The sequence below is a fragment of the Falco cherrug genome, chromosome 4, assembly GCF_023634085.1.
Source record: "Falco cherrug isolate bFalChe1 chromosome 4, bFalChe1.pri, whole genome shotgun sequence".
Taxonomy (NCBI): domain Eukaryota; kingdom Metazoa; phylum Chordata; class Aves; order Falconiformes; family Falconidae; genus Falco; species Falco cherrug.
In genome coordinates, this window is record NC_073700.1 from 84,436,695 (window position 1) to 84,463,833 (window position 27,139).

Genomic DNA, 27,139 nt, shown 5'->3' on the forward strand with positions numbered 1-27,139 from the left:
CCACACAAGAGGCTAATGGTACTGTTCAGTAGCTGTGGTTAGAAATTTCACTGTGCCAGTTAGGAAATGGCAAAGCTTCTGACATTAGGCCACACAGTGTGAAACGGAGCTGGGGGGAAGTTAGAATAAAGGGCATTCAAAGCTAACAAATCTTTTTTTTATTATTATTATTATCATTGTTTAAAGTGACATCAACACCATCCACGAAGGCATCGGAGACAAGATCTGTATATTTGTACAGTTCTTTGCCACGTTTCTGGCAGGGATTATTATAGGATTCGTCCACGGGTGGAAGCTGACACTGGTGATTTTGTCAGTCAGCCCTCTGCTTGCTGCATCAGCAGCAGTTTGGTCAATCGTAAGTGTGGGGGGATTGATAAACAAACCAAACCAGAAAAACATTACAACCCTTATGCACAGGAAAGGGGGAGGAATGGGAGAAACCTAGTGTGGTTTCTAAGTTGGGAAGTTGGCCCCGTGCTTACTTTATGACTTCTCCTCCTTCTGTAGCTTTTCTCTTGAGTTCCCAAGCATGTGCTTGTAAGTTATATTCCTTGTGTCCACATGCTCTGTCCTTGTGCCATGTGGTAGGAGGGTTATCTGCATCAGCACATCTTCCTTGTGCAGCAATTTCTTCATGCAGAGCACTGGGGAAGCTCAGGCATGCTCTTGTGAGCCTCTCTTTTAACACAAATGCTTTCAAGCTCTTTCCATCTGCACATATACAATACAATATCTTGCAAATAATTTACCAAATTTGATGTGGTGTACAGCATAGACCCCAGGACGCATATACAGCTGCTGCAGACTGGAATGATATAAATTAGTGTAATATCTGGAGAGGTTTCACTTTCAGATAAGAAAACATTTTCCCTTTGTGATCTGTTGTAGCCACCCACATTAATGGGTACAACTTGTATTCCTGAGTGGTTACTTTTTTATAGTACTATGGGGTTTTCCTACTTGAAGCACTTCAAATAAGCTAGGAAGAACATTAGAAGTTGTAATGTGACTACCCCGCTTACTTTGATGTCCACTGGTGTTCTAGCTTCTGAACACCTCAGATACCCTCCCAGAGCAGCTATGGAACACCTCCCTGACCCAACACATGTTGTAATATAGCTTATAGGCTGTACTCCACTTGGGAGGAAAGTGGATCAGTGATGAAGCTCCTCCGAAGCTCATCTGATGCTCATGAGGTCTTTCACTGTAATGAGGACATAATGAAAGAATAAGCTGGGTTTTGGGGAAATTCAGGTCATGGAGAGGAGCTGACCCCCTCTTTCCTAAAACCTCATCTTGTGCCTTGATCGCTGATCATTCTTACTTACCAATACAGTGCGCATACCCTTTCAGTAGGCTGCAATAAATAACATCTGGTTTTCAACTTTCCAGCTCCTGGCATCCCTTACTGCTAAAGAGCTGACTGCTTATGCTAAAGCAGGAGCTGTGGCAGAAGAAATTTTGACAGCAATCAGGACTGTTATGGCTTTCAATGGACAGGAGAAGGCATTAGCAAAGTAAGTTTTTGAAATAATAATTATATTTAAAATATGGAAAAGGAGTTTGGCTGTGAGTTGGTTTTGTGGTTTATGGGGTTTGGGATTTTTTTGGAGGGGCAGGGAAAGAAAGAGATTCTTCGTGGTGTCGTTTTATCCTTCTGTAAGTGGACAGCTTGCCTGAAAATAAATATGTGTAAATAGACCTAGTCAGAGAATGCAGGCTACTTTGTGTTAATGCTGCAGCATAGACTCAAATTTATTCTCTGATTGAGAGCTGGAACTGAATTTGAAGTGAAAGTGGTGGGAAGGTTATCTTTACCTATTAGTCAAATGCAGCAAAGAATGTGATTAATTGCTTAACTTCTAGAACATGTGCCCTGCTGTTCTGATCCTTGATTAATGAGTTTATGTTTAAGCCTCACTGAGTAACAGTCTCAAGTAAAATCACGTTACTGGCTTTTATTACTTTAGTGATTTGAAACTAATACTTGTAGTTAACCTAATCCAGTGTTGGCCCTAGTCCCATGTAAAAGGTTAGGTGGATATGGCTGACCACAAATTTATTCACATGTGTCAGATAACAAGCATAAACAATAACATTCAGTATAGAAATACAGGGCATCACCAATACTATGCAGTTGGGAAAGACAAACCAGAAGACCTGATCCATACAATCCATGAACCTCTTTTATCTCTTTGAACGGTCATGTTTGCCCTGGTCTTGTGCAAAATTTCTAAGGTGATGTTAACACTAACTCAGGGTCCTATAGCCTGCTCCTGCATTGTCTGCTTCCAGGGGCTGAGCTCTGACTATCTTACGGCACTGTATTCTGCTTACTGGGACTTGTGCTTAAGTTGCAATAATATTAAGACCCTTTCTGCTTACACAATACAGACAAAAAAGCCCTAAGATGGCCTAGATCAGTTGTCGCCTTCCTCCCCATCTTCTTCTTGGTCCCTGCAAACATCAGTGTCTGAAAATCCAATGATAGGAGCTATTTCAAACTATTGGGTTTTTTTGAGGTCTAGAGACAAAAATAACTGATACCCATGTAACTCCATGCTGGTAAGGCCTTTCCTTTCCTCCATGGTTGAGCAATCAGCCTCTTCCACAGCTCCACCTCCATTTAATGTAAAACAAAAAAACAAAAAAACAAACAAACCAAAAAAAACCCAAAAAAACCAAAACCTAACCATGGAATTGGTGGCTTTCCTAGGAACATTTTCTATTTTCTACTAGGGACAGGCAAACTTCTACCAGGGACAAACTAGGGCATTTTGCAAATTCTGTACTGTGGCTCCTGCACAGCTCTTGAACAATGGCCTCAGAGTTAGGAAAAGAAACCTTTCACTGCCCAGTGCTTCCACTGATTACAAATGGTTATGCTTGCAAGGGACCTTCAGTCATCTGTTTCTGGCAGTGGCTTGGCTCTTCCTCTGTAGCTGAATGATCACGTGTACTTGTTAAATTGCTGAAATCCAGTTCTCACTTCCCTGGAAGACCTATGATGCTGCTGAGTTGAAGGTAGGGTTAGTTTTAAGAGCACAGCCAAGCTAAAACATTTAAATATATTTGAGTAACAAATATAGTGGTTTTAGCATGTAAGCAATTTACATGAACAAAATTAATGCATATTGGTTTAAGATTCCTGCCTGGCTGACTGAATTTCATGCCTTCTTACTGTGGGGAATGTTTTGTATAGAAAACTTGTATTAGGAAAAAAGTGTAAGCTGTTGAGCATGTTGCTGACAAGTAAAAAGATGCACTATTTCTAGACTGTGCTTTCTATAATGAGCTTGTGTAAGTGAAAGCTATTAGCTGGAAGCTGGAGGTGAATGAATATGAGCTATCCTTGGAAGAAATAATTCTCACATTGAACTTGTCAGTCTTTATACTGGTGTTCCATGTCCACTTGTTTGCTATATTGCCATATTAATCAGTAAACTAACCTAAGAGAAAGATTCCTGACTTGTCAAAATGACCAGTAAGAAAAACTCTGGCCTTAGAGGGAACTCTGGGTTCTATTTGTTTACCTGCCTTCATCCATACTGCCCGAGTTGGGTTTTTTCTTGTTTTGCCTTTTTTTAAATGTGGAAGACTAAACCTTACCTTCAATAGGTAATGTTGATAAAACTTTCTAAAGGTTTTCTTTCAGGACTAATGCAAACAAATGGCTCAAGATTGGTATCGTGTCTTCTGTCATGATGATGAAGGCATGCTACTCAATTGTTTTCTAAACTTCCATAGAAGTATAACAATGTCGTCAGCATGTCAGAGGAGAATTATTCAAAGGAATTATACCCCTACTAGTTCTCTTTCAAAAAAAATTAAAAATATCTGTATTCTCTTTGAGACTTCAATTGCTTTTATGGTAGAACTAGCTTTAATTAAGTAAAGGGCACTGGGAAATACCAATCAGAATGGTATGTGGTACCTGTCAAGCTGATGGTTTTCTTATTCACTTTTAGATATGATGCTAACTTAGAGATGGCTAGAAGTGTTGGAGTGAAAAAATCCATTACCACCAATACATCTCTAGGTGTTTCACAATTTCTTACCTTTGGATCCTATGCGCTTGCATTTTGGTATGGAACCAAACTCACTGCTGAGGAAGAAAATTATGACATTGGTCGTGTGTTAATTGTAAGTATAGCAATGCAGCTTTGAAAAATGCTCTGCCACTTCAAGAAAAGAACTATGCGAGTAGTGTATATAATTATTTCTATTTTCTGCCAACTGCTTGCTAATTGGTTGCTAGAGACTTGCTTGTTATAAAAGAACTGAAAGGAAGGCATTCATCTTACCTAGCTTTTGATATAACAACTTTGAAGAGGGCACATTGAATTCCCACTCTAATCAGTGTAGAGGCAAAAGTATCTGCACTTCTCACTTGTCCTGGACCCTATTGTAAGGCAGGATGAACAACCTAGAACCAGTGGTTTAGACAGCAAAGATAAGTAAAGTGGACTGCCAACAAAATTCTAGCTAGACACTAGGATAAAATTAATCCCACTGGTGTGCTGAATGCGTACTGGGAAGTCTTCACCATCTCTTTTAGCCACAATGTTTTCTGCGTATTTTGTTGTTTACCTGCAAGTGTTTACCATACACTAACAGTGCTTCTAATTTAGTAATGGTTTGCAGGTAGTTAGCTATCTTCTTGCTGTCAAAAGTTTGGCTACATGCTTAACTTACACAGTCCAGTGACTTCTGTTGTGTTCTCCTCAGTATGGTTCCTCACAGCATGTAAAGTTTATTGTGTGTTGGTCCCACAGGTGGGATTTCAGTTAAAATCTGGACTAAATTTTGCAAGCCAATTTTAGCAGCATCTGGAAAGCAATGGAGAAATTTTGTTCTATTTATACATGATAAATAGTGCAAGAACATTGAACATTCATGCCACAAAAGCATGTGTCAGTAGTTACCATTCACCCCAGGAAAATGAGGAGTGGACAGGAGCAACTGTGAAATGCACCTTTCTTTCACTTTTATATTTAATTTTCCTGGAAAGGGTGCACTAGAAAGTTGTGGGCATTTAACAGCTAGGTGCTGGTGGCTCTGTAATCACAGTTAACTCTCATAATGCCCTCCATCTCCCACAGGTGTTCTTCTCTGTGCTCATTGGAGCCTTCTCCCTGGGCCAGGCAGCTCCTAACCTGGAAAGTGTAGCTAATGCGCGTGGAGCTGCCTATGAAGTATATCAGATTATCAATAAGGTAAGCACAAAAGAAACCTTTCAACCACACTTTTTTTCCCTTTTTTTTTCCCCGCCTTGTAACAAAAACACTCAAAAGCCCCTAACCATAAACCCTATAGATGCCTAACACTGAAACCCATAATCTCTCCATTCATATCAAGAAAACCGCCTCTTTACTTCTTACAATGAATGCTGGGAAACCCGTCATGTGTATCTGAGATTTGTGGAGGACGTCTTTCTTTAATATTAGACTTGCAACTCCAAAGGAAAAGTAGTAAGGCACTATACTATTTTTTAAAAGTGCATTTACACACAATTTCAGCTGACCTGGGATTTTTTTTGTGGGGGAGTTGGTGAGGAGGGAATTAATAGTGTTATTGAAAGTTATAACATTATAAAGCTGCAATGCTGGTGTTGCTGTGAAGGGTTTCCATATTGTTATCTTGATCTTGCTGTGTTATGCAGCAAATGGATATCTGTGTACATAAAACACTTCAAACAAGTAGGACTAGAAAGTTCATGGAGAAACAGCTGCATCATTCTTCCTGATGTGAATACTGAGGGCCATGTTTAGGCTGAAGGACAGTAAAGTTCTGCAATTACAGATTTTCTGCTGTGGTTTTTGTTGTGTTTGAAAATGTACTCTATTTGTCCAAGTAGCATTCACAGTTAGATGCTCCTCTGCATTCAGCATCCTGTGGGTAAAATGCAGCATCTTTGCTATGATATACCGCAGTGTAAACTAGCAGTTCCAAAAGTGTGATAACCAGCAATATATTTAAAAACCTCTTTCCAGAAACGGCTCATAGATAGCAGTTCTAAGGAAGGCTACAAACCAGACAAACTCATAGGAGAAATTGAATTCAGAAACATCCATTTCAGTTACCCATCCAGACCTGATGTTAAAGTAAGTGTTCATTTTGGATTAATCTGTTGTACTGTAATTCTGCAGCCTATGTATGCATTGTTTGTCTAATCTTGTTGTTCTTGAACACAATATGCATTCTTGTCTTGGGAGGTGGGACATTATTTTTTCGCCCCAATAGTCCACAAAGACAAAGCTCTAGATCTATTGCCACTAGCTACCTGCTCACCATTCTCTTCTACTGCACAAAGCTAAGAAGAATGTGTTGCTCCTAGTCAGAATTTCTGTGAGCAAGAGTCTGATAAACCAAATAAGACTTTTAAGATCTGTCATTAGAACTTCCAGACTTTAAAGTCAAACCAGGAAGCTGCTCTTTTTCCATTCCCTTGGCTGTTCTGAGTTGCTGTGATGTCCCATGTGAAAAATGACATGTGAGATAGGTTTTACAACAATATGCCATCAAATGGATGGAAGCATTAATCCTAAATATACATTTGTAAGTCAAATGTTATTTTGGGAAGATGTTAAAATTGCTGTTCAATCAACTGATGTCCCATTCTTTGCCAGCTGAATTTCCCTTAATGCCATTATTGTGCAGTGCTATGTACATCATGTCATGGCAGTTACTTTTGTGGTGATACAGTTGGTTTGACTTCCCTACCGTATTCAACAGTTTACAATCTTTCAAGAATCCTGATAAAGGTGATAGGAAAAGGAATTTGCTGCTGCTGTTACTTGATGAAGAGAAAGGTAGAAATAGAGATTTTTAAACGTCAACAATTAAAAGCCAAACATGCCAATTCAGTGGTGAGAATGGGAAAATTCATATTACTGTGGCTATTTCTTCAGATGGCTCTTCCCACCTCAGTCATCTGAGATCTGTCCCATTGCGCATCAAATCCTGTTCCCAGGACACTGGGGCTGCTGAAGGGCAGACCCCAGAGCTAGGCTTTCTGCCTAACTGAAGTCAGTGCAATGCATCATCTTTCACTCTTGGCTCAGAAATCAGAAGTGACAGAAGCAGACTCTTCATTCTTCTTCCTAAAAGTGCTATTCAGGCTGATGAGATGTGTTGAGTCTGCATGCCAAATGGGAGGGGAAATAAGAAATACTCTGTCATCCTTCCCAAATCTACTGATTCAGCAGCTCTCCCTGCTAAGAGCATCAATGTTATCTAATACAGCCAGAAGGAATCAGCAAAGATATGTAGGAGTTATCCACAATCTCAAACAATAAATGCAACACGGTGTAATCTCCCCTGTCCAGGCTAAACCAAATCAAAGAGATCTAAGGAGTCTAGTTATTGTTAGTTTTAATCTTGACAACACCTTGCCTGATAAAAGAGTTAGAAACAGTCTATTAGACGGTTGTGACTATTTGCATCTGGAGAAATTATGGTTTCCAGAATATAGTTCTTACCTGATAATGCAGGCACCAGGATATCAGCTTCTTGGAGACACAAACCCTGCTAGATGTAAAACAAGTAGAGGAGAGCAATATTGCAACAATTTTAATCTCTCAGTAGGCAAAATTATAAAACACCCTGGTATAAACAAGAAGAGTTCCCATAGCAGCCAGATATTTTGGCAACTACACAGCATTGCTGGTATATGACATGGACATCTTTTGACGTAAAAAGTTCCTAAATGTGAAGATGGCAACAAAGGTGTCATTAATCTGTAACTACTCCCTGGGTTGCTGAGGCAGTTAACAATGAGGGCTGGGATTTCGTAACAGCTTTCTAGCAGTTACCTTGTCAAAACAGCCATTCATATTCTGAAAACAGAAGAGAGGAGGCTTGCTTCTCAGCAATACTGCTTAGCACCTTAGAAATATTTTCCTGTGAGATTCATAAGTGTTATGCCATTGCCTACACATTGGAAAATGGAGGACAGCAGGAGAAAGTAAGACCCCGAGCCTGCTACCAGATCACACAAACTAGAGAAAACGAGCTATCAAGTTTAGAGTACTCTGGCTATGTCTATATTAGTTGATGTAAGTGTGCTGAGGAATTTTCCCAGGCACTGGAATGCAATGGTCTATGCAAGGGAACTCTTAAAATGTTTCTTGGCATGAACTTGGCTTGTTCCAGCTATCAATCTTCACAAATAATTCCCAGGCTTGGTTTGGTAGCCAGAGGATCAAGGGGCCATTCCCAAAAGGCAGGTTGCATGTAGCCATCCTGTTTCGAAGACTAACACATTTCACAAGCACAAATGCAGGCTCTTTCATATCAGTGCTCCAGAATATTCTCAGGTACGATTAACTTACTAGTATTGGCGTACCTTCAGACTGTGCCCCTTACTACTGCTCTGATTATTGCTGCAGTTACCTTGACAGACCATTCTCTAATCAAGCGTGTCAAACTAAGATATAATTTATTTATTTTTCCAGATTCTCAAAGGTCTAAACTTGAAAGTTCAAACTGGGAAGACCATTGCTTTAGTTGGTGCCAGTGGTTGTGGAAAAAGCACTACTGTTCAGTTGCTGCAGAGGTTCTACGATCCTGTCCAGGGAGAAGTGAGTGCCTGCAAATGAGCTGTAAAAACTGAGAACTATTAGGATAAAAATGAGTTTCCCATACTTGACTGAACCTCGATTTTTATTTTTATTTTTTATTGAATTTGAGTATACTTCTGCATAGTTCAGTATTTGCACAATTTAAATTTCAAATTAACTATCTTCTCCTGTTGGCTTGACTTCATTGTTCTTCTTGCACTACTATGCCAGAAATAGTAAATACCACAAATCTTGGAATAGATGCAAGATCAGAATTTAAAATTATTTTAATCAGTAATTGGCTTCTAAGGTTCTGTTAACATTTTTTTGTTAAGCAAAACATAATCCAGCAGTGCCCTGCTGTGCTTCGCTTTCTGTTCATTGAACATAAACTAAAACATGGAGTTTTCCTATTTTAAGTGGTTGTTTTCTTGGCTCATTTTCTCTATCTTCTAACCCACAGCAAAAGTTTCCATCATTACACGTTGTACATCTGCTCTACCTCTAAACACTAGATCCAGTCAGTAAATGATAAATACTTCCCATAAGAAATTTCCAAAGGGAAAAAGGAGGAAAACAAACAATATATTTTTCAGTGAAATGTTCTTCTCATATTTAAAGAATGCTACTTAGTAGTTGTTACTGCAGGTTGAAACTAGGCAAGCATTTCAAACATTAAATGCTGAACTATCACTACATAGTGTATTAAGGTGGCTATCTTATCAACACAGCTGTTTCTTAAAATTGTTGTCTCTGCGACTGTTCATTCTTGTCCCCATGCCTCAGTTTGCTCAGTTCCTCAGTTCCTCCCCTGTGCTAATGTCAATCAATGTTCACAGGACCACATTGCAAATGATCTAGATAAAAAATAACTTCCCCTTCCTTTTTAGTCAACTTGGACTATTTCTTTGATCTGGTGTAAAGTACGGCCACAGAGGCAGTAGTGTAGCCACAACTGCAACAGCAGCAAACTGGCACAGGGGCATGAGAACAGGGTAAAAATATGCAGGAGAGCTGGAAAACTCTTAAGCCAGGTTGGACAAGATGGTTACTGGGGGTGGGGGAGGAGAACAAACCTCTGTTTATGCTGCTGCTCACCATTTACTAGCTTGTGTAATGGATAAAAAACTACAGTTTTAACTCTCCCCCAACATAGTTTTCTGCTAAAGACTTTTTTTTTTTGCCTTTGTAGCTGATATTTAAGTAATAGTAATTAATTGATTTATTCTGAAAAAAATGCATTTCTCAACTTCTTTGACATACACTTTTTCTACCAGATTACCTTAGATGGTCGGGATATTCAGACACTTAATGTAAAGTGGCTACGAGAAAATATTGGTATCGTGAGCCAGGAACCTGTTTTGTTTGCAACAACAATAGCCGAAAATATTCGCTATGGCCGAGAAGATATTTCTGATGCTGAAATTGAGCAAGCAGCCAAGGAAGCCAATGCTTTTGACTTCATATCTAGACTGCCTGATGTGAGTTTGTGAACTTCTTTTGAGTGTAAGAATAAAAGGTCCATTTAGGCCAGCGTCCTGTTTCTGAGGGGGAGAGCGTGGGTATTCAAGTTGTAGTTTAACTTCTCAAAATACTCTTATAGCCTCCGGCAGCTTTCAGTTCAGGGCCTTTCTGGGCTAGATACTGTGCCTTTGGTTGGTTACCCTCAAAGGATTTGTGCCTAAGTCTGGAAAAGCTGCCAGTGCCTTAACTCAGAAGGGAAGCTTCACAGCTGTATTACCATCCCTACCCATCTCACAAGGTGTGGGAAGTGTTGGGCTCTTAAAGAGAAGATGCAGAAATCCGAAACTCTTTGTCAGGAGCTGTCTGCATGTTCAATAGGAAATGGGGGGTGTAGGTAAGTATGCCCTGAACCAAGGCCGTTTTCAGCAGCTGGGAGCTTGAGCTCTCCCTCTGCCTGAGATTCACAGCCTTGAGCCCTCTCCTAGCAGTAGGTGCCTTACTACTTTCAAGGTGTGGGCTGGAAGTGAGATCAGTCATTCAAAACACATCCTCAGGAATGGACAATGATATCGTCTTCCTTTTGGTCCTGCAGTTAAAAAGATGTGGAAAAAATGCCCACCCAGGACTTGATTTCAAATTCTTCTTCTACCTCAGAGAGCTCATCCCCCATCTCTCAAGCATGTACTATTTCTAGTGTGTCAATCTGTTCTGAACTTCCTTCTTAGGAAGTTAGTTGACAATATTTACTCTTAAACAACTATATAATAAAAGACTACACTGGACTTTGAGACTTGCCACTTGAATGAGTGACAGTAGGAACCAAGCCATGGCTCTGGAAGGGAGGTGGGTCTCGGGTTCAGAGGAGGCAATGTTATAGGTCCTGGTGAGTCTCTACGATCCCAACCCTGTTGGACAGGTAGGCAGTCCTCAGTAAATGGAGATGCCTTTTACAGGCTTGTCTTGCAAAAACCCAGGTTTTGAAGCACTCTCTGTGCAAGCAGTAAAGATCAAGATTTGAAGAACCATAAGTTCAAAGTTAGGCATGTAAAGTATGTAATGGGGGTGGGAGGGCTTGGCTAAAGGCTACGTGGATAGATGCAGTTTCATGTGTGCTATGCCCATGCTCAAGTTAGCCAGATAAAGCTACCGCTTGTCTAAAAGCTGAGTACTTATGAGCACACAGAGAAGTGAGGATTTCATTTGAGATGTCCCACAGCTTCTGTTTTGTTTTCTCCTTTCTCAGAAATTTAACACCATAGTGGGGGAAAGAGGGGCTCAGCTGAGTGGAGGACAGAAGCAGCGAATAGCTATTGCCCGCGCCCTAGCAAGAAATCCCAAGATTCTTCTTCTGGATGAAGCTACATCTGCACTAGATACTCAGAGTGAATCCATAGTGCAAGCAGCTCTTGATAAGGTAGGAGCCACAATATTGAAGCTACCAGTTGCCATGAAAAGGTGTAATAGCACTTAAGAAAAATTAATGTGCAGTTTGCAGCGCAGGTTTCCATTGAAACCAAGAACACTGGAAAACAAAATGTGGCTGGATGTTCCAATTTCAGTGTTTTGACAGGGAGTTTAAATGATCAAAACTCTCCTTAAGTATCATGTTTATTTGGGTTTTTTTAGCATTATTATGAATTACCAAGACACTTTATCATGTGTAACTAACTTGGGTCTCCTGCACTCCCTTTTTCAAATCACAATTGTTCATATGCTGGTGAAATATGGATGGCAACTTACCAAGGCAAGGTATGAGGACCGACTGGCCTTTCAGGTGAATTAATAGAAATGTGTGATATTCCTAGTATTCATTCTTCGTTGAACAGTTGCTTCCTAATTTTCAGAAAGCTCTTGGGATTTAGCCATTTTCTTTCCTTACAGACATTGAATGGGAATCACAGAACAAAAGCAGAGCCAGTTACAAATACTAAATTTCTGCCCCCTTGTGTTTTTTATCAGCCCCACAGCTCTAGGGTTGGCACTGCTGCAGAGCAGAGCTGTCAGAACTTCTAACCATGACTCCGTCCCATCAGCTCACAGTCCCTTCCTTGCAGCCCTCCTTTGTCAGCAGTTTCCACCAAGATGTAGTGGAACCTAAAGGCTTTGATTAAAAGAACTTCATGGTTGGGCTGGAATATTTTTTCATTTATCTAATGTTTATTTTAAAAGTATTCTTAAAAGCTAAGTGAAAAATCCTGCCTTTCATTTCAGTAGTTATGCACAGAGAAATAAGAGTTATTACAGAATTTGTCACCTTCATTACCAGTCCATTTTAAATCTGAGGTAACACGTAGCTGTTGGTTATATCCACATGATTATACTGATATTAATATTGAGGTAACACATAGATGCAAAAATAATATTAATCTAATCTAATTTTTATATAAATAATATTTTGTTGCAAAGTTAAGCACTAAATGATTGCTGTTTCAGCTGTAATTTAGATTTCTTCTGTATGTTCTTTAATTCCATAATCAAATACTAAACTTTTCCAGAAGCTTATTGCTTCATTTGGTGCATAACATAGAGGGAGATCGCTCAGTTAACGTAACTGTTCTGTTTTCTTCCTCATCCTTCAGCATGTTCCCAGAACACACCAAAATGAGCCCTGAATCATAACTTACTAATTTTTTCACAACTTTTTGATGTTTACTGGTGTAGTCCCCAAATGGGATTTACAAATTTCTTCTTAGTATCCCTGAGTGGAAAAAGTGGTGCTAACATTGTTCAGTATTTTTACAGCTGAGAAGCAGAGATATTAATCTCACAAATGCACGCTGTTTCAGAGCAGTCATATGCAGATACTTGTAGTATGCTGCTGTTCAGATAACTTTGCATCTTTTAAAGTATTTTGCTTATGCTGAACACAGCTCCCAACTGCAGCTGTGAAGGCTACTCTGCACCTCTGAATGTTAGGGCACAGGCATGAAAACTGCACTGAGGCAGACCTCCTGCGACAGATTTTGAGTGACTTGCATCAGATCCATGATAACTAGATAGCAGGTGTAGGGGAAGAAGCCAGATCTCCATGGAAGCATTCACCTACTGAAACTGTCCTCATCTTCTGCACACTCCTGTTCCTTTGCCCATATTATGTACGTTTTCTGTAGCAAGTAACTTCCAGCAGACTCCTTGACTGCAGAACATATTTGTTGTGTGAGGTTCTCTTGAATTTCTCTTCCTGCCCCCAAGCTACCATCTGCTCCAGGCGTCAGCAAGCAGGAAAGCTGCACTCTCCAGCAGCTGCAAGCTGGCGTGTGCTTATTTGCTGCATGAGAGCTTTGAACATCACTGGTCTGCATGTGAGAGCTGGAGAGGAATGGAACATGTAACCTGCAGATGGAGGCTTCAGCAGTTCTCCTCGCCAAATCTCACCAGGCTCCTGACTTGAGATGTAGCATACTTCAAAAGACTGGGAGAAAGCTTTAGGGAGTGGCTAAACCCCATTTCTGACCCCAGATGTGCTCTGCTCCTCTACACTTTCCTGTAAAGTCTTGTCAGAAGTCATGCTAATACTATACTTCCAAAAATATGCATGGACAGTATATAAAGAAAATAGCCTTTATATGCTAGCTATACTAGCTTTATTTTGAGAAAATATCTAAGTATTCTTGCCATGTTTCCTTCCCATGCATACACATGGAAACACTTTATGGGCAACTTTAACTCAAATCGTTCAAGTTTGGTAAAAAGTCAAATAACCTTAATTACAGCCCGCATTGCCTGTCTAACAATACTAATGTGGTTTTCTCTGCCTGATTTAGGCAAATGAAAGTATCCTTAGACTGTTAAACAAGAGACATGAAACCAGGAAAAAATGTATCTTTGCTTTTAGAAAAAAAAAAATATTTTTAAAGTTTGGATTTATTTTATCTTATAAATGCCTAAAATAATTTTGGGTTTTTTTCTGTGCTGTTTTCTTGCACATTTTAATGTAAACTTCTTCTGTTGTTTTACTGTAAGGCTCGCGCTGGACGTACCACTATTGTGATTGCTCACAGACTGTCTACCATCAGGACGGCTGACACTATTGCTGGATTTGAGAAGGGCATTGTGGTTGAACAAGGAACACACAGTGAACTCATGTTGCAGAAGGGAGTCTACTATTCCCTTGTAATGCAGCAGGTATGGGCAAATTTATTTATTTTCTTTCTCCATTTCACAAAGTTGTGAAATGCTGGTATGCGGAGCCATTTTCTCTCTGTAGTTCCTGCATGTTGTCCAGCTGGCAGCTGCTCAGTCACTCTAGTCTGGGCATGGACACAGGCTTGGAATTCTTGGGTGTTTTACCCATAAAAGTGTTTCAAATTTACGCAATCCAATATGTCAAAAACATAAGTGAGTTGAAGGCACAGACTACATAATTATGGCACAACCACAGAACTGTTAGATTCCAGGTGGATTCCATAGACTGCTTAAAGAATAAGAGAAAAGAAAAAGAAAAAAAAAAATCAGTACCAAATAGTCTACTGCTCTGCCATTACAGACTGAAATATGTGGCCTATAGGCAACAGCGATCACATGATTAAAACAGCAGTACTCATGAGAAAAATATACTCTTCCTTCTCCCTGCTTCAAAATACCTTGTATTTCCTGAACTCTCACTAGGGTTGTAGCAATAATGTTCAAGATGATGGGACATCAGAAGACAGTGAAGACACAGGAGGTGAGGAATATGAGGAAAATTACAGAAATGATCTTGTGGAGGAGCTGACTCTTCAAGATAGTTTTGAAGAATCAGTGATCCCTGGGAGAGGCAGCATTCGAAGAAGATCCAGCAGATATAAGAGCAAGAGACGCTCTTCTAAGAAAAAGTCCTCTGGAAAAAAGAAAAAGAAAGAGTTGGAGGTTGGTTTTAAACTTAAATTTAAATTTTTAGTGATAACATGTAAGCATAAACTCAAAGCACATAGCTTTAATTACTTTTACATAGCTGGTTGCCAGTGCAACGGGGCTGAGTATTTGTCCTACGAGTATAGGGAAAATTGTGTACAACTTACTAAAAAAACTTCATTTTAACACTTGCTGACTTAGTGTGGAGCTGGAAAAAACTTGTGCTGTTGATTTGTCATGTTTCATAAAATTAAGTGCATTATTTCAGTGTTACTGATGTTTTAATTCCATCTAATTAAAATTAGTTGTGAGATTTCATTTACAGGTTTCATTATTTCCTGACAGTCACTGTTGTGAATACTGGTGAATAATGTAATCCCTGGATTCTGCATACCAATTTTTAAGGCACTTTGGAATATCATATTATATTTATGGCAAATGAGGAAAAAAACATATATCAAAACCCTGACATTGTGAGGTGTATTAAAAATAAAAGAACCATTATTCTCTCTCCCTCTCAGTCTTAGCATATGCTTTAAAACATCCAGTTCTGGAGGTATTTTTCAGGTAAAACACTGTAGTTGACAAATGTCATATAGAAATAAAAGCTATATAGGAGTTCAGGTTTTAGAGACAGAAATTTGTTTTTTTACCAGTTGGGTAAAACATGTTCATGGCAATCAATAAAAGCAGATTTCTAGTGGACTCTGGATCAGACTTTGGATAGGGAGGTCAGCAGAAACTTGGTTTTGTTTTGTGGTGCTTAAACTACAGCAGTTTTTTGCATGAAGTGCATTGGAAGAGTGGTTTTGGTGGGTTGTTTTGGGTTTTGGTTTTTCTACCTGGCTTCAGGATGCCTGAAGTGAAGAAATAGAATTTTAAATCTGAAGGAAAACTATGGAACCTTTCAAAGCTATGAAAGTTAGGATCTCATCTGTAATACAACATCTGATTATTTAAAATAGTGTCATTTGTATCTACTGATATTCCTTCTCACCAAAATATAGCTTCCAGCTAATACATATTTCAGATAATAGGAATGGATCCACCTCCTTCATGCTATCACAAAAAAGTGAATGCGACTTCAAAAGATACTTTTTGTCTGTGTATTAATACTGCTTAAGACTTCAGAGGAAGCCGTGTCTGTTCATGTTCAAGACTTCAGTGTTCATTGTATTCACAAGAAAATTAAGAAACCAAGCATCCAGCAGTTGTAATTGTTTCAGGAAGCTCAGCCCACTTTTATGGTTAAGGCTTAGCCACCTTCATTCAGCATCCAAAACATGGGATAATATAACCAGGAAGCAAGAACAACTTACTCATAATCCTGCCTAATATTTTGTCTCATTTCCAATGTTTTCATTTTGTGCTTTTCCAGAACTCCCCCTGTGGAGGCATAGGCACTTGAATAAATTAGTGAAGCAGAACAGGGCATTTTTTTGTACTTTCAAAGGCGATGCGGGCTAACTGACTGTTACATATGCCTCTTTCATGCTTTGGTAATGATGCATAAGCTATAGTTTTTAAAAGAGAAAGATGACCCCTCTGCCCAATTGCATTCCTGCCAGCCCACTAGCGTTTAGCTGAATTGGAGGAATCTTTTCTGTGCTCCGAACAGTGAGACTTTTAGTTCTTTATAAAAGTTCAAGTGTTATTTGTCATTCATGGTGACCACTCCTATCTGACTTTCAATGAATGGTCCTGGCCTTTCTCCCCTCCTGACTTTGCCTTTTAAGTTTTTTGCCTCCAAACTTTTACAGTGCAGTTGAAGTTGTAGGATATGAAACAGCAAAGCAGCGGATCTCCAGCATGTTTTCTCACTCTGAGTGCACAGAGAGGGCTTTCAGTAATTTACCAAGACAGTTCACTGCTCAAAGCCTAATGAACACCCACTGTCTGAGGAATTTAATGTTCTGCAACTTTCCATGGAAAACTTGCAGCTTTCCATTTCATGTAGGAAGAAAATCTCCCTGTTGTGCCTTACTCAAGAATCCTGGCTCTGAACAAACCTGAATGGCTGTATGTACTTCTGGGAGTGATTGCTGCTGCTGTCTCAGGTGGGGTCCATCCTGCATTTGCTGTTATATTTGGAAAAATCATTGGGGTAAGTTTGTGAATTTCACAAAAGGGCATTGCAATTGTGAGCCTCCCTCATGCTCAGCCAGTTCTCCCCACGTAAGACTGGGTAAAACTCACTTGTATAAATGGATCCAATGAAAAATGGATACGTGTTGGTGAAGTGACCCTGTAGAGGCAGAGCCTGGTGGAGCTGCATCTAACTAGCAGAGGAAAGGAGGAACAACAGCTGGAGCTGGAGGAACAAATAAGCGAGATGTAGGTTAAATGGAAAGCTGGACTGTATTCTGGCCCTCGGCAAAGTTGACTGCAGACAGATTTCAGGATCCAGGATACTTGCAAAGAGAAATTGAAGTAGACAAGCTTCTTGAGATGAAGGCTGGTTTATGTAACTGGCACTATTGTCTACATACTCATTTTTGTGTTTTTTCTTGCATAGGCTTTTCAAGAAACAGATCCAGAAAAGCGGAGTAAAAACACTTTGGTGCTTTCTTTAATGTTTCTTTTACTTGGAGTGATTACCTTAGCAGCATATATAATCCAAGTAAGTGTCACTACACTGAAATTTTAGAAGTTAACTGCCCAGCATATCAGTGCAGTCTGAGAAGCAAGATGCCAATCAGAGCTTACAAATACATGCAGAAGTGCCAGGGTTCTTCCTGAGATATGTGGGGTTTATGGGTGTGTTTTCTTAAAGACATATGTCTATATTTGCTGCTGGTTTAGATAAGCCACTGAAGGCATTATGAATTCAGCATGATTGAAATCAAAGCTGAGGGTCTGGCCTTAGACTGTCATTTCTCATTGACAGTCTATAGGCTCTTGCCAAAGTAAGTACAAAATAGACTCTTCCCATAGCAGATGGTATTTTTCATACCATCAAGCAAACTTTACTGTTTGTTGTCTTATGAGTGCTTCACAGCTTGCAGAAAAGTTACTGCACATTGGTGTCTGTATTGTAAAATCCATTGCTATGACTGCTGCGAGCGAGTGTCTCTGGTAGCAGAGTAGATAGGCTGATTTATCTTCTAGTGCTGTTGGGGTATACAAAGAAGGTGTTACAACGAAGCTCATGCCTTCATTGCCATGTTGCTTCTTTTATGTGGGGAGAATAGTCTCAGGTCCCAGGAATGTGAATGGTGGTTTTCCCAAGATGTATACGTGCACAGGGGGTTGTAGGAGACTTTTTGGTGTCATTGCTTTTGCTGTGTGGCTTTACGGACAGAGTTAAAGTATCAGATGAGAAACTGTGACTCTTTCCTCCCCCAGGGATTCATGTTTGGGAAGGCTGGGGAAATGCTAACAATGAGACTGCGTTCTTTGTCCTTCAGAGCACTGCTTCAGCAGGTATGAATTAGGCAGCTAGGGTATCATGAGAGCCACATGGCTTTTGCAGACTGTTACAAGGTACACATTGGCTTTTAATTGTGTGGTCTGGAGAAAAGAAAACAAAAATACATCTTTTCTACCACTAGCTTAGGAAAAAGTACGACTGTTCTGAAAATCTCCTAATCCACGTGCAGTTGGCCTAATACTGCTACTGCAGATAGTCTAATTTTTCAAATGTGTGTATTTCTGGCATGTTAATAGCACACAAATTTGTGGAGATCTGTCTGTGCAAAGATGACCAAAAAGGCTTAATCTCCCCTTGCTTGAGTGGTCATGATGCAAGTATGTAATATATAGATTTAAGGGTAATCTGTTTAGTTGTTTAAATTTAAATCTACATGCTGCAATCCATAGCAAATAGACAATCTGATAATTTTTTGCTGCAAAAAAGTCAAATTGCCCTATTGCATCAAGAATTACCTGTGAGAAGAGTACACTTATATTAAACCTTTCCTGTTAATTTGTGCAATTTCAAGTTACTTGTATAGAAGTCTTGAGAATGCATAACTTGGCACTGCACACATCCACTGGGATCAAGAACCTGTGGGTTCCTAGCAACATCTGAAATATGATAGGGAAAATTAGTGATTAAAAGACCCAAAATCTGCCATAGCCTTTAGAGATAAAAGAGCCTCATTTCCTTTCTGTATGTACAAATATAGATAAGCAAGTGCTCTTCTATAGTTAATGGAATAAGTAACTTATAAGAAGGCAATAGTGAACTTTTTCAGGCCCATGGAAGGACTGAGTGAAAGGGGAGGGGTTTATAATCAAAGTTTCTAAATAGGTACATTCAGAGGAACATCACAACTTTGTGAACAATTAGGTGTTCATAACAGAATAGTATTTAAGCTTTTTCTTTTAGTTTGCTTGGAAGATGCTGACTGTGGAGGAAGAATATTGCAGTTAGCCATCATGACTTGTACTTCTGTTTCCCTGTATGCTACCTGAGCTGGAAATATTTGTTCATTTTATTAGTAATCCCGATAAATCTGAAATACAGTAAGACCATGTAATTTTTAAGAGACAAATTAGCATCTTTTCTTGCAGGAGGTTGGATGGTACGATGATCAGAAAAATGCTGTTGGTGTTCTACTAACTCGGCTTGCTACAGATGCTTCCCAAGTCAAAGGGGTATGCTGTTCTCTTTTGTGTGCTTATTAAGTATTTTTTTCCTTAAAAATATTAATTCAAATTGTCAAGAGCCACTAAATTATTTCAAAACACAAGGTAGTAAATCTACTCCACACACTGGCAGGTGCATTTACATAGCATGCTGTTGACACTTTGGAAATGGCTTCCCAGCCAATAATTTCTGAGAACTATAAAAAAATCCAGCAGTTGTTCATGTACCTTTCATTTCCTTCCCTGTAAGTCTTTAAGCTAAACATATAACTTGTAGACCACTTCACCATGCAAAGTGAAATCTGTATATGTGCTGGGGACCAGAATCAGTGGACCCCATTTTTTTGCATCCTATGATGGGTGTCACCTGAGTGCCATGAAAAGGTTGCATCTGCAGATGATACAAACCTTTACTGACCTTAATGAAGAGAATTCTTCCCATTCCCCACCAAATGCACTTCACACACAAGCAGACCAAACTGAAAGAAATTGCCCAGCATTAATAAAGAATACCAGGGAGGGCAATGACCAAGGGAAGGAATGACTCAAGGTGCTAGTATGGGAGAGGTAAGCAGTGGACACTGGTGGGACAATAGAGCAAATTCTGACCACTTCCTCCCACTGCTTACCTCATCATCAGTCCCTGACAATCTGCCAAATGTGTCTGTTTCTTCCCTTTTCCTTAAAAAAAAATAAAAATATCACTGCACAACTTGTGGGGGAAAAGTTTACTGGTTTGTTTTAAGTTGTCTTTGTTTCTTTCGAACTTGTACGTCAAAACCTCTTTAATCCCTACATTTTTCAGTCTCCATAGACTTTGGTTTCTCTCTCCTGTCCTCCTTCCTTATGGGCTTGTAGTGAGAAAATAGTCTTTGAGAAAACGTAGTGATTTTCATCTTTTAAAGTTCCAGCTTTCTTCAGTGGTATTGAACTATATCACCCTGTCAGGGCAGTAGAAAGGAGGGGTGTGTAGAGTCCCCTAACTACAAAAGTCAACTAAGGCCATGAATTGGTCTCCAGAGCTAGTGTGTTCTCTGCAGCACTACAGTGTCAGTAAGTACCATGCCTCATGCTGCGCTGGCTGAAGTTTCCAAATCCATCTTTATGTGCAACCCCTAGAACATATGGCAACAATTCACCTTGGCATTGGTTTAATCATTACTATTTTAAATTCTATTGAACAAGAAAAGTCTTTTCAGGGCAGGAAAGTCTTTGGCAAAAGGGAGAAGAATTTTTGCTTCCCACCCAAGGATTTTTGTTTTTTCCATCAAGCCAAATTTTGGAAGATTAACTATTTCAACAGGGTTGTCTTCAGATCTTTTTTCTGTAGATCAGAGCCCACCCGGATGCTGGATGCTAACCATCTCTCATTTTAAAAGTTCTTGATGAAAAGGTTACACAGGCTGTGAGGAGGTTAGAGTTCTTCAGTATGAGTTCATCTTTCCCACTCACTATCCAACTCAGATAAAACATTTCTGCAGGGTCCAAACCCAGACTGTTTTTCTGAGAACCCAACCCCACGTGTAGCAGTGTGAGAACGTGAGAATGAGTACTTTCCACCACAGTTAGTGGGACAGGTCAGTGGATGGCTGTATTTAGAACAGCCTTCTTGCCTAATGCTGGGCACCTAACTACCAACCTGCCCTACTGTGACAGTGGCTGCAGTCTTCTGTGCCTCAGGTAGTGTGGGAAGTCCCAGATACATATTTCACTAAACAACTATTATGGCCAACTGTTTAGACTATTTCAACCTCGCTTGAAGGCCTGGGTGCCGGCAGGTACAAGGAATGTCTAAGAACAGTTATGTAAGTAGGTGCATCATGTCCATGCACATGACCACACATGGCTTCATTTTCCAGCTGAACTGCTGGCCTTGGCTATACAGCAATTTGAAGTGGTAATATAAGTAACAAAAAGAAACTCGAGTGACTGATATTTGGGGGTTTCTGGGGTTTTCTTAGGCAACTGGAAGCCGCCTTGGACTGATGACTATGACTGTCTCTACCCTTCTGACTGCCATCGTTATTGCTTTCGTATACGGCTGGCAGTTAACTTTGCTTATCCTGGCCTGCATTCCTTTCGTTATTGCTACGAATGCTGCAAGTGTTAGTTCTGTGTCTGGTCATGCCGCAAAAGATCAAAAAGCTCTGGAAGAGGCTGGAAGAGTAAGTTCTCCAGTTTTAACTACAGGGTTATGGTGTGAGATCACTGTTTAAGGACAATATTGTAGCTATATTACAGCTGACTCAATTTTCTAAGCCAAATGAAGGAGGGAGAGGGCAGGACAGGGTGGGGGATGAAGGGAATGTTTATATATCCCCAAGAAAAGCAAAACATAGATAACACAAACCATCTGTAAATTAGGAAAAAAAAAATGCTTTTGAAAGTCTCCATAGTGGATTGCTGGGTAGGGACAGCTTGTAACAGAGCAGCACCGGCGCTGGTGTGCCTTGTGCCTAGGGTGAGCAGTGTAGCCTGCACTGCTCTGTGCTGTGGCCAGCAGTATTGCAGGGTTGAGTTGTCAAGCCCTGACATTGCATTTTGTGATGGAATAAAGTAGCAAACCATTAATGTGCTCAAGTTTCAGGGTACTGCTGTCATTTACCTGATAGCACTTCGCTAGTAGACAGAAGTAGTCCATGCAAAACTGCAAGCTGTGTCCAGATGACTAGGGTTTGTTCCTGTTCTATAAATGATGTTTAATTCATCGGGATCACAACCATGGGTTAAGGCAGGGGCTGTGTGCTGGCCCAAGGTTCTGAACTTTAAGATGTTGTTGGCTTCAGCCCCTTCCTTGTCTTGTGAACATGGGGTGAATCATCTCATTGCTCTGGGCTTTCCCTCACGTGGTAATAGACCTAGATCTCCTCTCTAAAGCAAGCACTTTCTGGTCTTAAAATAACAAACGCCTGAGAAGAGATCAAGCATTTAGGAGATAAGTCGTAGACTGCGGTTGTAAGGGATTAACTCTTACTTGTTTATCTCCTAATTTAGATTTCAACAGAATCGGTTGAAAACATAAGAACTGTAGCTTCATTGACCAGGGAAGAAGCATTTTATGAAAGATATGTGGCTAGCTTGAATGGTCCATATAGGTGGGAATTTTTTCTTTAATAATTCTTTCTTTGTAGATTTCAGTCTCTCAGATTTACTGTAAATGCATTTCTTGCAAACTATCCAATACCCAAAAGATTGGGAGGGATATCAATAGCTGTTTACATAGTTTTGAAATTTGTTCACTTGATATATTTTAAGATACAATCTTAAACGCAGAGTGAAAAAAAAATTTACAGAATTTTCCTTTTCATTATGGAAACACTTTGTAAACTGCATTCTCTGTGTGTGTTACAGAATATTATTTGCCTGTGTATGCCTAGAATATAGGACATATGTTTGCTTCATTTCAGTGTATTGCATTGATGCTAGCTAACTCAGGAACTGACAGTTAACTCCCATACCACAGCCTTTTTAACATAAACCAGTTTTATTCCCCTTTTATGGTTTTGAAATCATGAAATGAACTTCATATGTTTCCCTTGTTTGACCTGCTACATCCCACTGACTTGTCTCCACTGAAACACATTTGAATCATCAGGGATGCCAGATTTTTCAAGTTACATTTTATTTAAATAAAATGACGCAAAATCTAATTTGTTTCTTTCCTTCTTCAAGGTAACTAATGTAGAAAAAGGAATTGGAAATGATGCATTGCATAATGTGTCCTCAGCCAAAACTGTTACAATTCAGTGTCTGGTGATCTGGTAATACCCAGATATGGGCAGGACATTCATCCAGACTGTCAAAGGTCTCTGATTTACAGCTTGGACGAGAAAGGAGATTTCCATTTCCTCAGAGACCATCCGAAACCATGAGGGCAGAGTCCTCCAGACTCTTATACAGTGTGCATTGAATTAGCTACACAAAATGAAACTCCTCCAGAAGGATGGATTGAGAAATAGAGGCTTAGTCTGAATCCCTGCAGGGGATACCCAGCAATACATCTCTTTCCGAACTGGGATGAGAGGTCCCTGCTCAGATGGGAAGACCTGGTGGAAGCCTGCAGGCAGCTCTTAGGCTGGGCTTAACAAAGTGGGTCATATGTGGTAGTTATTAAATTTTATTTTTTTTAACTGCTCTGGTGACCTGCCCTGCCATAGAAAAAGCAAAGGAAGGGATTCAAGATAGCGTAACTGAGGATAAATGATCTCATTGCTTTCTGTCCAAAGAGCAGTTCCATGTCATGATGCAGGATGCTTCTAGGGTCTGGCAGGGGTTGTTTGTGAGTGTGCATGTGTTCTGGGCTGATTTGTTGTGTTTTCAGGGGATGCACTGTATTACTTGAAAACTTTAACCCAGATATCTGGCCATGCCCTAGCTAGTGTCTGCTGTTTTGGTTACGTTTTGAGTTATTTATGGAAAGTCTCTTCCTTTATCAGAGATTCTCTAAAAAAAGCCCCTCTCTATGGATTTACCTATGGAGTAGCTCAATGTGCAAACTACTTTATTAATGCAGCAGTCTTCAGATTTGGGGCTTGGCTCATTGCCCGTTGTCTGACCAACTTCGAAAATGTATTTATGTGAGTATACTTTATAAAATGTAAAAAAAAATAATTATACACAGGATAGTGATTTAATGCATGCAAATTATTTCATCAAATTATAGAGGTAATGGGGCACAGACATTCAGGAATTCAGCCTGGTTGGGAGCACAGTTTGGGCAGAGGTGCTGTTTTGGTGGAAGGTGCATATTCAGGCAGTGAAGCTGCAAGAGTGAGCAGCAAGCTCAGCTCACCTACTTTGGAGAAGTCTTTGCAGTTTGATGTTCCTTCTAAGCAGAGGGTATTATATAGAAAAGTGATGTCATGCCGTTGCTCATCTACGAAGTAGTTATAGGAACAAATAGAACTTCCTAATACTGGATGACATTTCTGGGCATGAGGAGCTCTAGAAATGTCATAATCTAAAGACGCTGAAAAACTGTATTCTGAAAGCTTGTTTTACACATGAGGAAAACAACGCATTGCTCTACCTCAAATGCATGATGCTTTGTCTTTACTGTAGAGTCTTCTCTTCGATCATATTTGCAGCTATGAATGTTGGTCAGTCTGCTTCCCTGGCACCAGATTATGGCAAAGCTAGAGTGTCAGCCCAAAGAATCTTTCAGCTTTTGGACAGAAAACCTCTAATTGACAGTTACAGTGAAGAAGGTGAAAAATTGGTAAGGGGTTTTATTGTTTTGGGTTTTTTTGGCTTGGGGTTTTGGGGTGGGTTTTCCGAAAAATGTTGAAACAAACTAAACCAGTAATATTTTATTGTCTGCAACTGTAATAGCTTTATAGGGGTTTTTAGGGTGTCACAAGAGATTGATGTGTTACAAAATAGTGGTACCAACTCTATTTATTGCCCTTTAACAGACCATATTATTTTTGTTCTTCAGTCAGAAGTGTAGTTTTGCTCTGAATGGGCTTAAAAAAAACACTTTTCATTCTACTGACCCACATCTTAAATGGTTTCAGGAAAACACTGACAATGTCAGTTCCACTAACAGTTCTGTTGCCTTTGTAAGGGTTTAAAGGAGAAATAAAACATAAATGCATTTTTCTACTCTTTTTATAGATAAGAGAGACTAGTTCCCTCAGAAACAGAACAGTTCTGCCAAGAGCTGTCCTCTTACAACTGTAAAAAGAAACCCTTACAAGTAAAAATGTGCTCTTGTGAAGTCAAAGCTAACAATAAATAAATCCAGTTTGCTCTAAAGTGGAGGAGAGGAACAACAAGGGAAAAAACAACAAGAAAATAACCAAAACCATACTCCAAAAATCCCTGCAAACTTACCTCTAAACCAAAATTGTCATTAAGGAAACTGACCTTAGCACTTGTCATATTCCTGCATGAAATATTTTCAGTTTACGTGATCTGGAAGGATTACATTTGCAAATTCATCTAAGTTTAAAATGAACTTGCTGTGTAGGTTTTAGATGGTAGCCCCTACTCAGGAAGCTATAATCAAATTTCTATAACTTTAAGCTTATACATAAAATTCCATAAAGGATTTACAGCCTTTAAAGTTACGAGCACACTTACATTTCTTCTTGAACCAGGCTCCTCTGGCACAGATGTTGAACGATTTGGCAGAAGGTCTCTGGTAAAATAAAACTTAAATTAAAATATATCTCATATAGACTGGACTCGAATACCTGTGATGCCTGTGACTTCAGCAAAACAAAGCTTTGAGTCCATTAAATTAGATAATCAGCTGCTGTGAGAGCACTGTACTAGCAATGCTGCTAGTATGTACGTAGGGCTGGCTCCTACCCCAAACAATAGGAGAGGCAATAGCCTCCTTCCTTCTACGTGTTGTTAGTAATTGGCCTGGCTAGAATGGCTAATTAATAATTAATGTTGTTTATTTAAAACACAGCTTGTCCTACATGCCTGTGTATTACCTACCGAAGAATGTAGCTCTGCTATCTTAATCTTGACCTTGTGTTACATACTTTCAAACTGTGCTACCTGCAGTGTGAGATCAGGAAAGCAAATGCTATAGATCAGGGGTCCTCAAACTATGGCCCGTGGGCTGGATACGTCCCCCCAGGGTCCTCAGTCCGGCCCCTGGTATTTACAGAACCTGCCGGGTGTTCGGGGGCAAACCAAGCAGCCGCAGATGACTGCCTGCCACTGCATCCGCGCGCCGGCCCCCTGGTTAAAAAGTTTGAGGACCCCTACTATAGATGATATCGGGTATAAGTGCCTCAATTACATGGGTCAGAAATGAAAAATGTTAACATTGGTTTGTTTGTGTAAGGATATGCTTTTCAAACGTGATGTGAAAAACAGATACAACAGATGCAGAAAACTGTTTCTCCAGAAGAATGTAGTAACTTACATCTGCAGATCATCCCATAAATAATGATAGTACAGTCAGTCCAGTATATATCACAGAATGGTTGGAGTTGGAAGGGACCTCTGGACATCATCTAGTCCAAGCCCCTGCTAAAGCAGGCTCACCTGGAGCAGGTTGCACAGCTGTGTCCATGTGGGTTTTGAATGACTCCAGAGAAAAAGACTCCACAACCTCTCTGGGAAGCCTGTTACAGTGCTCTGAAATACGTAATTTAAAAGACTTCAAAAGCAGTTTTGTAAACACCCTCCCAAACTTTCTTGTCAGTTCTTTCACTTTAATAATCAAATCTAAGTATTATTGTACTGTTATTATGGTTAAAGCTAATAAATGCTAATATGAGCATGTGAACTCTTACTTTTCAGAGCAATTTTGAAGGCAACATTGAATTCAGAAACATCCATTTTGTATATCCAACAAGGCCAGAAGTTCAAGTTTTGCAAGGACTCAACATGAAGGTTAACAAAGGACAGACTCTGGCATTAGTGGGAAGCAGTGGCTGTGGCAAAAGCACATCCATTCAGCTTTTGGAGAGATTTTATGACCCTGTGGAAGGACAAGTGGTAAAAATAGACTCGAGTGGCCATTAATAGCAATTAAATCTACAGAACTCTCTTTTTCCAAGGTTTCAGGGGCTTTAAACGATGCTGGCAAGATGACTTTTTTTTTTTAAGACGTGTGGGTTACTGAGGTTGTGGCTGCAGTGGAGCTGTAGACAATCTCAAGAGCCCTGTGGTTGCCTGCACCAGGCATTCACCACATGTACCAGCAGTGGCACCTGTGGTGG

The 27,139-nt window shown here is 39.9% G+C and overlaps 1 protein-coding gene and 2 long non-coding RNA genes across 6 annotated transcripts in view; 1 reads left to right on the forward strand and 2 right to left on the reverse strand.

The window, feature by feature from the left end:
- The window catches only part of ABCB5 (ATP binding cassette subfamily B member 5), a 58,976-nt gene that overhangs the window by 29,094 nt on the left and 2,743 nt on the right, over window positions 1–27,139 (forward strand). For all 3 annotated transcript variants that reach the window (XM_014284888.3, XM_055707339.1, XM_055707340.1), the window contains 19 exons: window positions 187–358; window positions 1,396–1,520; window positions 3,972–4,146; window positions 5,106–5,219; window positions 5,997–6,107; window positions 8,460–8,585; window positions 9,842–10,045; window positions 11,272–11,442; window positions 13,992–14,153; window positions 14,637–14,876; window positions 16,819–16,965; window positions 17,377–17,481; window positions 18,207–18,284; window positions 19,377–19,460; window positions 21,413–21,616; window positions 22,446–22,546; window positions 23,888–24,028; window positions 24,513–24,669; window positions 26,718–26,915. In XM_014284888.3, coding sequence (XP_014140363.2) covers window positions 187–358; window positions 1,396–1,520; window positions 3,972–4,146; window positions 5,106–5,219; window positions 5,997–6,107; window positions 8,460–8,585; window positions 9,842–10,045; window positions 11,272–11,442; window positions 13,992–14,153; window positions 14,637–14,876; window positions 16,819–16,965; window positions 17,377–17,481; window positions 18,207–18,284; window positions 19,377–19,460; window positions 21,413–21,616; window positions 22,446–22,546; window positions 23,888–24,028; window positions 24,513–24,669; window positions 26,718–26,915 — 2,815 coding nt within the window. The remainder of the gene's footprint in view (window positions 1–186; window positions 359–1,395; window positions 1,521–3,971; window positions 4,147–5,105; window positions 5,220–5,996; window positions 6,108–8,459; window positions 8,586–9,841; window positions 10,046–11,271; window positions 11,443–13,991; window positions 14,154–14,636; window positions 14,877–16,818; window positions 16,966–17,376; window positions 17,482–18,206; window positions 18,285–19,376; window positions 19,461–21,412; window positions 21,617–22,445; window positions 22,547–23,887; window positions 24,029–24,512; window positions 24,670–26,717; window positions 26,916–27,139) is intronic.
- Window positions 14,739–20,187, reverse strand: LOC114017515 (uncharacterized). Of its 2 annotated transcripts, none has more exons than XR_008731762.1 (3): window positions 20,081–20,187; window positions 19,870–19,930; window positions 14,739–14,847 (listed from the first exon to the last, which is right to left on the reverse strand). It is a non-coding gene; the product is annotated as an uncharacterized LOC114017515 (long non-coding RNA). The 2 variants fall into 2 exon arrangements; XR_003562621.2 differs by lacking the exon at window positions 14,739–14,847 and adding an exon at window positions 18,297–18,371.
- On the reverse strand, window positions 24,746–26,791 carry LOC129735867 (uncharacterized). Its single transcript, XR_008731761.1, has 2 exons — window positions 26,711–26,791; window positions 24,746–26,550 (listed from the first exon to the last, which is right to left on the reverse strand). It is a non-coding gene; the product is annotated as an uncharacterized LOC129735867 (long non-coding RNA).